The sequence below is a fragment of the Trachurus trachurus genome, assembly GCF_905171665.1.
Source record: "Trachurus trachurus genome assembly, chromosome: 6".
Classification (NCBI taxonomy): Eukaryota; Metazoa; Chordata; class Actinopteri; order Carangiformes; family Carangidae; genus Trachurus; species Trachurus trachurus.
The window spans coordinates 24,852,308-24,863,501 of NC_139897.1; the positions used below are offsets into that span (position 1 = coordinate 24,852,308).

At 40.7% G+C, this 11,194-nt stretch overlaps 1 protein-coding gene across 2 annotated transcripts in view; it reads right to left on the bottom strand.

The window, feature by feature from the left end:
- cbfb (core-binding factor subunit beta) overlaps positions 1-10,036 on the bottom strand; it is a 35,173-nt gene extending 25,137 nt beyond the window's left edge. For both annotated transcript variants that reach the window (XM_083974022.1, XM_083974023.1), the window contains exons 1-3: positions 9,555-10,036; positions 8,873-8,959; positions 2,123-2,239 (exon numbers count right to left, since the gene is read on the bottom strand). In XM_083974022.1, coding sequence (XP_083830148.1) covers positions 2,123-2,239; positions 8,873-8,959; positions 9,555-9,632 — 282 coding nt within the window. In that variant the 5' untranslated portion in view covers positions 9,633-10,036. The remainder of the gene's footprint in view (positions 1-2,122; positions 2,240-8,872; positions 8,960-9,554) is intronic.
- Between the last annotated feature and the right edge of the window lie 1,158 nt (positions 10,037-11,194).

Consider the following 11,194-nt stretch of genomic DNA (forward strand, 5'->3'; position numbering starts at 1 on the left):
GGTAAAAAAGATTATAATATTGTAGGAGGTAACCATCCCAAGCATCAGAGATCTGTGTGTGCATGTGTGTGTGGGTGTTTGTGTGTGTGCATGTGCGTGTGTGTGTGTGTCTGTGTGTGTGTGCATGTGCGTGTGTGTCAGTAATTAAGAGAAGAAGTTGCAACGTACACAAGATTTCTGCCTCGGCCTGACAGTTGTATTCTACAGGGAGGTCCAGCGGGATCAGATCAGCAGGCAGGGTGTGTGTGTGTGTGTGTGTGTGTGTGTGTTGTTCATGCGAGTATGAAACTTAAGCTGGGATCCTGGTCGAGCAACACTCTAAAAAATGCACACTAAGTACACAATTAAAGGCTGTTACGCTGCTCAACAATACCTCTTTTCTGCAGCACGTTGCGCTGGAGAGAAACCACACTGTGTGCACTCGCCTGTCTCCTTTCATCCACTCAGGATATAAATGAATATTACATAAAAGTGAAGAGTGGAAACCTTATACTTGTGTTTTTTGTTTTGTTTTTTTGTGTGTTTTTTGTTTTTTCTTTGTCGTTTTGGACGAGGATGAAAAAAGATCAGCGATCTGGAGCGACTTAGCGCGAGAAGCATGACTTGTGTTTTTCAGTTCAAAAAGATGATTATGGATGAAAAGAGCAGCAGACTGTCAGCATGTTGATCAGGATCCTGTGTCTGTGTGTGTGTGTGTCTGTGTGTGTGTGTGTGTGTGTGTGTGTGTGTGTGTGTGTGTGTGTGTGTGTGTGTGTGTGTGTGTGTGTGTGTGTGTGTGTGTGTGTGTGTGTGTGTGAGAGAGAGAAACTTTGACTTTGGCGCTACACAACTGTGAAAATGCTTTACATTGACAACTCCTGGCCTCATTAAAACCAGCACAGATGAGATGACAAAGAAGAGGATATCGTCTTACAGACACAAACACACACACTCTTGTCTGAGCCATACACATGCATTCTTTCTTTCCTTCTTTGTCTGACACCCATAAACACACACACACACACACACACACACACACACAAACACACACACACACCGTTCCCAACTATCAGGGCACTTGTGTTAAATAATTAACAGTGTGAGATTAGTCCGTCAGCCTTGGGGCATGGAGGTCCATTGATTCCCGAGAATGCATTTTTAATGAGCTGCCAGCCGGCATTCATTTCAGCTGGCCAGTGTCCGTGGAGGGCCTTCTGACACACACACACACACAGAGAGACTCACAAACACACACACATACACATACACAAGTCCAGGCGTAGCGCCAGGGGAGACAATTAACATACACATAAACACAGCAGCAGCAGCAGCACTGTACAGCACCTTCACCTTGACAACAGCAGCAAACTCACATCGACTCGTCTCTTTAAGTTTGTTTAACTTTGATCTTAAATAACCAACAACAACACAACTGAGCTCTTTGTGTGTGATGAGTCTTTGTTGTTGTTGTGTGACAGTGGGATGCTCAGCTCAGCAGTGATTTGCGCGGCGGAGCTGTGAGGCAGCAGGTAGCTGTCGTTCACCCGGCGCACTGCGATTTAACGGCTCAACATGGCACAACATGAAGCCGATCGCAAAATTGATTGATCACTTTAATTTGTCTTTGTGGACTCTGTGTTCAACCTGACACCCAAATCAATCTGCACTCTGTCGAGGGTTGTTAGCTCGAACAAGACCTGTTAGACGTCCCACACACACACACAAACACACACAGACCGAATATCCTGTCTGCCTAGTGTGTTCACGCTTACAGAAAAAAAGAAAATCACATGAATGATTTCATGATATGAAAGAGGAACAGAAAGCAAAAGAGGAGGCAGCGTTATACAGTGTGCGTTTCTGCAAATGCTTTTTTTTTTTTTTTTTTGAGTTTCACATTGTCAAGTCGGAGTCGTGTGAACCCAGAGCACATGACTGGATAGAGACATTTTGAATCCAGTTGATGTTGTAATAATGTGCTAATAGTTTTTGGGGCGGTTAAAGATGAACTTTGGGCATCTTTGTCTCATCTCTGCCAGATCTGTCTGTCTGTCTGTCTGCGGCAACTCAGACCTCATGACCTTGTTTGCAACTGAGAAATGTGTGTCTGTGTGTGCGTGCGTGTGCATTGCACTTGTCCTACCTTTCCTGTCTCTCTTTCAAAGTCGACGTATTCCCTCGTAGGAACCTGCCGCTGATCTCCGTGCAGGTTGGCTGGAAAGAACTGGAGAGAGAGGTTGGTACCTGTAGCTACAAAGGCCTGTGGAGAGAGAGAGAGAGAGAGATTTAATCATTTAATCATTTAATATGAACTGTATATATATTATTCATTATATATATATATAACAACTTAGGGGTTAGGGTTTTTTTTGTTTCTCCTGCACATTTGCTTTATCTACTGTATACTTTGTATGTTTCTTTTTTTTGTTGTTGTTCCACTTTTTAATATGCTGTTTTGTATATCTTTCATGTGCTAATAAAATACAATACAATACAACAACTTGCAACTGCCGAATGACTCCCAATCTGTGTATAAGAGAGAGACAGCACGTCGTCAGCACACACACATAGGGTATATAGTATAAATGTATACTTTTTTATTTTATTTTATTTGTATAGATTTGATTCTGTGAGTTGTATTTGTTTTGTTTCATTGATTCTTGATGCTTTGGCAACATAGTTCTCATAACATTCATGCCAATAAAGTGAATTTGAATTGAGAGAGAGAGAGTGGAGTATAAAATCAACAGGGAGCAGAAAGTTTATGAAATAAAACTCACAAACTCAGCCTTGGGTTATGATTGGTTGGTTGCTGAAATTTGTTATGGCTCTTTTTGTGTTTTTTACACAAAGCAACATAATGATCCAATTAGTGCCTCTCTCCCCCTCCCCCCTATGTGATGAAATCAATCACCTCCTGTAAATAAATACGATTGTAGTGGTTTCAGCGGCGCTGGGCAGCCAGGTAGCGCTCTGTGGGCCTGTCGGAGTCTGTTTACGGTCAGAAAGAGTTTATTACAGTTGTAAACAGATGTTTGACGAGAGCGGAGAGACTGCAACTTACAGTCTATGAGCTAAAAGAAGCTAAAAAAGCACTGGATATTACACAGCCTGTAAAAACCAACTGTAGGGGGAAAAAAATCCATTACAGTTTCAACAAGACATAAAGGTAACGTCTAATGAAAGATGATTTGTCAGTTGCATGATGGGAAAAGTCTCGTTTTTGAAGTTTGATCCAAACTAAAAGGTGGGCGATATTTTACTTCTTGCAACTTCCCACATCTTTATGGAAATCAGTGCTACATTTGCCAGAAAGCCACTTTTTAAAGTCAAAACTATGACTTAATGCAGGTTCAAACACTTTAATCTAAGATCAGGTTTTTGAAATATTGATTTTTAAGTACGTTACACTTATCACGGTTTCGTAGAAATGTTTTCAGAGGGTTCTTGCATAACTAAAAGAAATGTTTGAATAAGTTTAAATGTCTTATTTGGATCTGAGCCTGTGAGGGTTTTGAGTTTGATAGACTCAAAAAGTTGACATCAAAGTTTTTCTTTCTCTCCTTTTCCTCGGCCGCTCTGTGTTTCTTCATGGTCTAACCACCAGAATAAAAAGCACAGGGTGAACCATTGGCTTTCTCCCTTCACACACACACACACACACACACACACACAATCATATCAAACTGAAGCTTTATGATTGAACTCAACCGTCGTGTCTAAACACAAGCTTAACCCAAACCAAACCTAACACTTACTCTAAAGTCCCAAAGTCTTAACCCTTTGTCCCCCCAACACAATGACACGGGTCCCTACCAGGATATAAAAAAACAAGCTCCGTCCTCTCACACACACACACACACACACACACACACACACACACAAACACACACATTTGTGCATGCACACACGCACACAGAGTAACAGAAATAAAATTAAAACCAATAGAGTACATTTCTCTATTGCAGTCAGAAAGTAATGAATTACAGAGAGGCAGAAAATCAAGTTATAAATGGTTGTTTTTTATGTGTATCTGCATGTGTGTGTGTGTCTGTTGTGTTGTGTTTGCTGGGACAGATCAATACTAAGGGCATTAGGCCTGCGACTGAAGCTAGAAGCATATGAATTATGCACCCTGTCAAATCTGTCCCTCATCAGAGAGAGTGAGAGAGCATGAGAGAGAAACACTGAATGAAAGAGGAGAAGGAGAAAACAGCGCTGAGGAGCGGAAGAGAGGAATAAAAGGAAGGGGAGAATTGAAATTACTGAGTGTGTGTATGTATGAACACACAAAGAGGAAAGCACACGCACACATACACACACGCACACACACAGAGAAAAAAGAGAGCTCAAAGAACACCCGAGTCATCCTTTCTGCTGTATTTGAAGTATTGGATTACAACCATCTGATACCAATTTGCTGCCTACTACTGCTGGAAAGAAAGAGAGGGAAGGAGAGGCTAAGAGAGGAGAGAGATGGAGGGAAACCGAGGGACAAAGGAGGAGAAATAAGAAAAAGAGAAGCAAAAAAAAAGAGTGAAGACTGAAGAGAGAGAAAAAAAGAGGAAGAGAAATGAAAGGAAACGGGATAACGGTGTTAAAGACAGACGGCGTGGTGGTGGTGGTGGGGCATAAAGAAAAGTCGGACAGAGAGAGAAAGAGAGAGAAGGAGAGGAAATGGAAGTGAGATGGCGAGAAGACAAAAAAGAACAGAACAAAGGAAATGAAATAAAAGAGAAGAGAGGAGAAGGAAAGAGAGAGAGAAAGAGAGAGAGAGGGAGAGCAGCTTGAAAATCAATAGTAGTTTAGAAAGCGACTCATCTCTAATGAGCTGAGCAGAAGATAATTTACTTTGAATTATTGTCCCATTTATCAGATCAATCCTGAACATTTTAGAGCTGCTCTGTGATCTCAGTGTGTGTGTGTGTGTGTGTGTGTGTGTGTGTGTGTGTGTGTGTGTGTGTGTGTGTGTGTGTGTGTGTGTGTGTGTGTCTGTGTGTGTGTGTGTGTGTGTGTGTCGTTTTGAAATTCCTACAAACAGCTGCCTAATTTCATTTGTACATGATGCAGTATATGAACACAAAGTCGTGCAGCGAAGAACAAGACTCATTACTTTTTAATGACGGTGAGTTCAGACGCACCACATTTCTAGTAGGTATATAATATATTAATTAACCAAACCCTGATTATTCAAATAAGAATAAAATACATATAACAGCATACACAGGACAGAAATGTACATGTATTTACAGTCTGTTTATCTTTGCAATTAAATCCCTTAAGAAAAGGGCATGTGAAAATAAAACTATGACTTCACATTAAGCCGATATTATAAAGTGTTTTATTTGATGCTTTATTCAACCTTCAGCCTTTTATGACTTCAATTAAACAGCTTCTTCTGCAATAACAATTAGTTCTAGACTTGAATATATTATTATATATTATACGGTTACCAACACATGAAATCTTAAGTTTATCTATCTATCTATCTATCTATCTATCTATCTATCTATCTATCTATCTATCTATCTATCTATTAAATGGAAGCTTTGACAAAAGAAAGATCATATTCAAAGACGTCTTTTGCGTCTCTGCTTGGAATAATTATTTGTTTCTGATCATTTTTGTTTTGCAAAAAAAAAAAAAAAGGTTGTGTAATTGTGTAAAGTACCTAACATTACACCAGCTTGATTTTTTTCTTTTTTTTATTACAAAACTTTAACCCCTTGACTTCAACCTAACCTCCGTGCATGCAGTTAACACATCAAACCGTGTGTGCGCTTCATTCTGGACCATGAGGCCTTTCAAAACTATAACGTCACATCTTCAACTTCAGATTCAAAGTGAAGAGAAACTTTAACTTTAATAGATAATAGTAATAACAATAAACAGGACACATGTTTGAGAGCAAAGAAGAAAAAATAAAAAGACATAACTTGAGCTCTGACCCAATAAAGTGTCCACAGCTTTACCGCTTGTTTGTTCTTTGTTCATCTATGTCGTCTATAAAAAGTGATCCTTGACAGCACGTTTGAGTCTCATTGTGTCTGATGCTTGTCCACACTGGACATGAAAATAGCAGGAGGTCTTTAGCAGCGTCTGGCCGATAGATAAATCAGCGACATGATGTCACAGCTGCCGTCAAACCATTAAAACCGTGGCCATCAATTCTCACAGCTAGAAGAGGCTTATAAATACAGTGAGGACAGACAGACAGACAGACAGACGGACGCATCATGTCCCACTATAAGATGGTAAAACTAGATGTGACCCCCCCTCAACCCTCTCAACCCACCCTCAACCCCCCCTCTCGGCCCCTCCCCCTCCTGTGATGATGACAGCATGTTTGTGAAAAATACCTCCAGGATGACTAAGACAGCAGAAGTCGCCATGCGTGTGTGTGTGTGTTGGCGTGTGTTTGTGCCAGTGGCAGCAGAAGAAGAAGGCGTTTCGCCGGAGCTTCACCTTTTATCTGAGGACACGTTTCAGGAAGTTTATTAAAAAAAAAAAAAAGAAGCAAAGGGACTTCACGCAGCAGCAGAAATTACACACCAATACACAAATACAATATGCATTTTGTCCTGACTCGCTTTTAAGTTATAAACAGCTCGTCACAGCCGCCACACCTGGCCCGTGTGCGTGTGTGTTAAAGGAAGCGATAAAAAGGTCAAACAAGTTCAACCGTGTGTTTCTGCAGAGAGGTGAGGATGTGAACTCCCCCATGAAACTTCTCTTTTTTTTAAATAGTTTTCACCTGAAATGGTGTAAAAAATAAGCAAGTACAATACAGTTCTTCTATTTTACTCTGCTGGTCGACATGTTAGAAACACCAGAGTGAGCGTTACGTATTTAATATCAACAAATCAAACCTCAAACAGCAGCTCAAGAACATTTTTGCTAGAATCAGCTTCACCTCAGTCCAGATACAATATTAAAACGCTGCTGACATGTGCACAAGCAAAACTATCACCCTGGAAGTTTTAGCATCTATTTTTGTGGTGTTAAAATGTGGAATAGACTAGATGAGGATATAAAAATGTGCAATAACTTAAAACAATTTAAAAGTAAGTACAAACACACACTCTTGGACAGTTATTAAGAACTGGACTGCTAATTTTACTCTTTTTTTTATTTATAATCATGATCTTATTTCATATTAAAGCAATATGTTTTTAATCTTCTGAATTGTATGGAACTACAGATGTATGACATGAATCACAATGTAAGGGAGGGCTGAACTTGATAAGCTTTGCTTCTTTCAGCCCCTTCTCAAACTTGCACAGTATCATTGTTGTTTTGTTTCTTGTTACATAGATTGTTTGTCTTTTGATGTGCTTGTTTGAGACAAATAAAAATCAAATCAAATCAAGACTGTAACAGTGACAGAGAGAGACAGAGAGGGAGAGAGAGAGAGAGCTGCTTTTACTTTTATAAACTTCAGTGATAACAGTGAAGTGATATGTCTGGATGCTTGTAACGTAATGAACTATATTGGATTTCACACAGTTTCACTCCTCACACGTTAGCTGCTTTGTGTTCGAGCCGAGAGGCGTCCATCTCAAAGTTGGACGGATGGCAGGAGAGAGACGACTGCGACGACGATGACGACAGTGGTTGTGGTTTTGGAAATGGAGGCCGATGGACTGAGCCCACCGACCCCGACACGGAGCAGACCGTCGCCACAAAAACTATCTCTGTCTGCTGCTGACAACTACTACACACCGGTTTACTGCTGCCACATGTGTGTAAATGAAAGGAAACCAAATAATACTGATGATAATAATTGTTATTATAATAAAATATAATAATGTAGTCTGTGGATATTCAGTTGAGTGAGAATCTGAATAAAAAGCAGGCTGCAAATATTGATTATTTTTGATTTATCAGTTGATGTTGTTTCCTCAGTTATCAAATCATCTGGTCTTTAAAAACTCTGCTTGTTTTATTTCACTTGAGGACAAACAGAAAAACAGCAAATCCTCACTGTTATAGCAATTTTAGCTTCTTCTTTTTTTTTTTACCACTGTTGAAAAAACATTTTGATTGAATAGTAATTACCACAGAGCTGTTGCTTTTTACGGTATTTGTGTATTTCTGTTCACTCGGTGTCTGTTGTGACCGTATCCACCAGACTTAGACGTGATGACGGGTGATATTTACCTCAGGTCACCGGTTTGAGGATCCAAAAATGACGGCCCTGACACTGCATTACTGTAGTAGGTGTGTGTTATAGTTAACCACACACAGGGGCCACAGTGACAACATGTGTTAGTAAAGTGTGTGTACTGTATGTATGGGTGAGTTTTTTCTTTCTGGCGCACAAAGCAACAACGAGTGCAGCTGCAGAAAGAAAGAAAGAAAGACAGAATCTGGAGGGAAGAAGTGAAGTGATGAGCCTGTGTAGTAGTGACGCTACTGTAAAAGCCTGGTGGGTCTCTGCATGTCTGATAACACGTCTACTTCCTGGTTATAAAAACATCGACACACACACAGACACACACACATGGTCCATGAAGGGGAATAAACTGTGAACTTTTGCACAAAATGAGCTGATTTGCAGGGTTTTTCAAAATAAGAGTTGACTTATCTGATTAAAATGGAGACAACATGGTGGATTAACACTCATTCCTGTGAAGGATGTTAAAGTTTCTTTCATTATCTTCCAGCTACTTTATTCTTTATATACAAAAAAAAAAAAACCTAGATTAGACATGATGTCTGCCTCAGTGTGCATGTGAGTCCTACACCCTCACACATGCACACAGTGACTTCCTTTCTCTCTTTGAACCGTATAATATCAGTAATTAGGGTTACAACCCCCCCCACAACCCCCAACCCCTCTTGAACTTGCAGAAGACAAAGAATAAGAGAATATATTTAGTTTTGCACTCACTATTTCTGACCGTCCGTCCCTGCAGGCATTCTGGAAACGGGCTTGTCGCTCCTCATGGGGTCGGTCTCTGAACCCAGTGTATTTAATCTACACAAGAAAAACACAATAATTAAAACAAAACTTTAATTAAACACAGACTTACTTATATGCATTTTATTTATTTTCATTTATTTATATATAAAACATGCTTGGTTTGCAGTAGAAACTACTCTGTATTTGACTGTTCGACGATGCTCTCATGGCTGCAATTTGAAGATAAACCACAAGAATTTTGATTTAAGGCACAAAAAAAAAGGGGGCATCATTCTTTCTTTGTGCTTTACTTCAGATCTATAACAATTAAAGCAGATATGTCACTTTTTGACTTATTTGAGTGCTGGGAATGTAAGAACATTAAAAAATGGTAATAGAAAAAAACAATATAGGCTACATCTGTCTCAATGTGAGCAGCAGGACACACATGAGCCCATGCAGCACCACAGCTTCGTGTGAGGAGGGATTCCTATTCAAACATGAATGAAAGAACTTAATGTGGAGGCTAGAACAGTTCAACCACGCCAGCATGCTTTTCCTTCCCTCCTCTAATGAGCCTTCTTCTCTCTCTCTTTTTAATTTTTTTTTTTTTCGCCGTCTGTCTGAATGGATCCAGTGTGCACAAACACACTCACTCACTCTCACTCACCTCACACTCCCTGCTCAACTTGCGGAAAAACTCCTCATTATCAAACTTGCTCCTCTGGTCCGGAACTACCCGCGGCATCTTCTCTTCTCCGACACTTTCTTTTTTTCTCTCTCTCTCCCGTGGGTGGCCTCTGTGAGTTTTTTTTTTGTTTAGTTCTTGTTTTTGTTGTTGTTTTTCACTTTTTTTTATCCAGTTGTTGATGTTTTTCTTTTTCTTTCTTTGAATTATCCCGCACAGTTAAAAGTTAAACTGTGTTTCCTGCCGTCCGTCCGTCCCTCACTCAGCTTCTCTTTCACTCAACTCTCTTCCGTGTCTGACTCTCTGAGTGAGTGTGTCTGTTGAGTGCGAGTGTGTGTGTGTTTTTTTTTTTTTCTTCCCTGTGTGGAGCAATGTGTTTTCTGCTGCTGCTGCTGCTGTTGCCCCTCTCTGTGATTATCACTGCTGCTGCTGCTCCTGTTATGATGATCTGCCCCTCAACGCGGTTCCTGCGCGCTCCGGTTCGCCCCTGGCTCCAAATGGCTCTGATTAAGTGACCCACTGCGATAGATAAAGCTCAATTTGACCGTGTGGCGCGCTCTCTCTCTCTCTCTCTCTCTTTCTCTCTCCCCTCCCTCGCTCTCTTTCTCTTTCTCAGTGCCTCTCAACCTCTCTCTCTCTTTCTCTTGACGAGCGTGTGATCTCAAGCAAGTGGCAACAAACGAGCGCTCCCCGCCTCCCTCCCTCCCTCTCTTTCTCCCCCTCTTTCTTTTTAGTCTACCTGTAACTTTCAACTGCTCGCCTTCAAAAGGTGTGTCGATTATTCCTGAATCAGCACCTGAAGGGAACAAAAAAAAAGGCACAAAGGGATTCTGACACACAGAAAGAGAGGTGGAGAGACAGAGAGAGAGGCTATATTTTATCATGTGGCTGCTTTAATTAAGTCATGAATCATGTGGCACAGAGCTGTTTAGGAAATAACTGATTGGCTTTAATTTACAGTGTCTAAATCTAATAAGCATGATTCAGTAAAAACTGATAAAATCAGTTGTGATTCAAAGCCATAAGGAAAATTTAAAGCGAAAAACAAACATCAGCATACGTTAACATACAGACAAAAATAAATAACAGTCTGTAAACACGTCGTCTTTTCCCACCAGTTGCTGATTTATTCTTCCTGCAGAGCTTTTTAAAAACAGTTTCCTTGTTCTTTGTTACACTTTTTTTTTTAAATGTTCTAAATTACGGCAGTTTGAAAAGTACTTGAAGGCATCAAGAGTCTACTTCCTGGCTCCGTCGAGTCGCTCTTGTGACTGTACACCCAAAATACCCCCCCCCCCCTCCTCCTCCTCCTCCTCCCCCTTTCCCCTCCTCCTCCTCCTCCTCTTCACCTCCTCCCCTCCCTCTCTCTCTCTCTCTCTCTCTCACTCCCCCATATCTCCACCCCCCCATTCACAATAATAATACTACTACACACGCGTTACTCGGGGCCTCCTCCACTGCGCATGCGCCGACTCTAGACCGCAGGAACTTTATAGGATCCTTATGTGAAGGGGGTGCAGGCAAAAAACTCAGATGAAAAAAAAAAGAGGGGGGAGGAGGGTTATAAAACTGTATTTGCACGAGAAACTATTTTCACAAGATCAGCCAAACTTTTTATATAT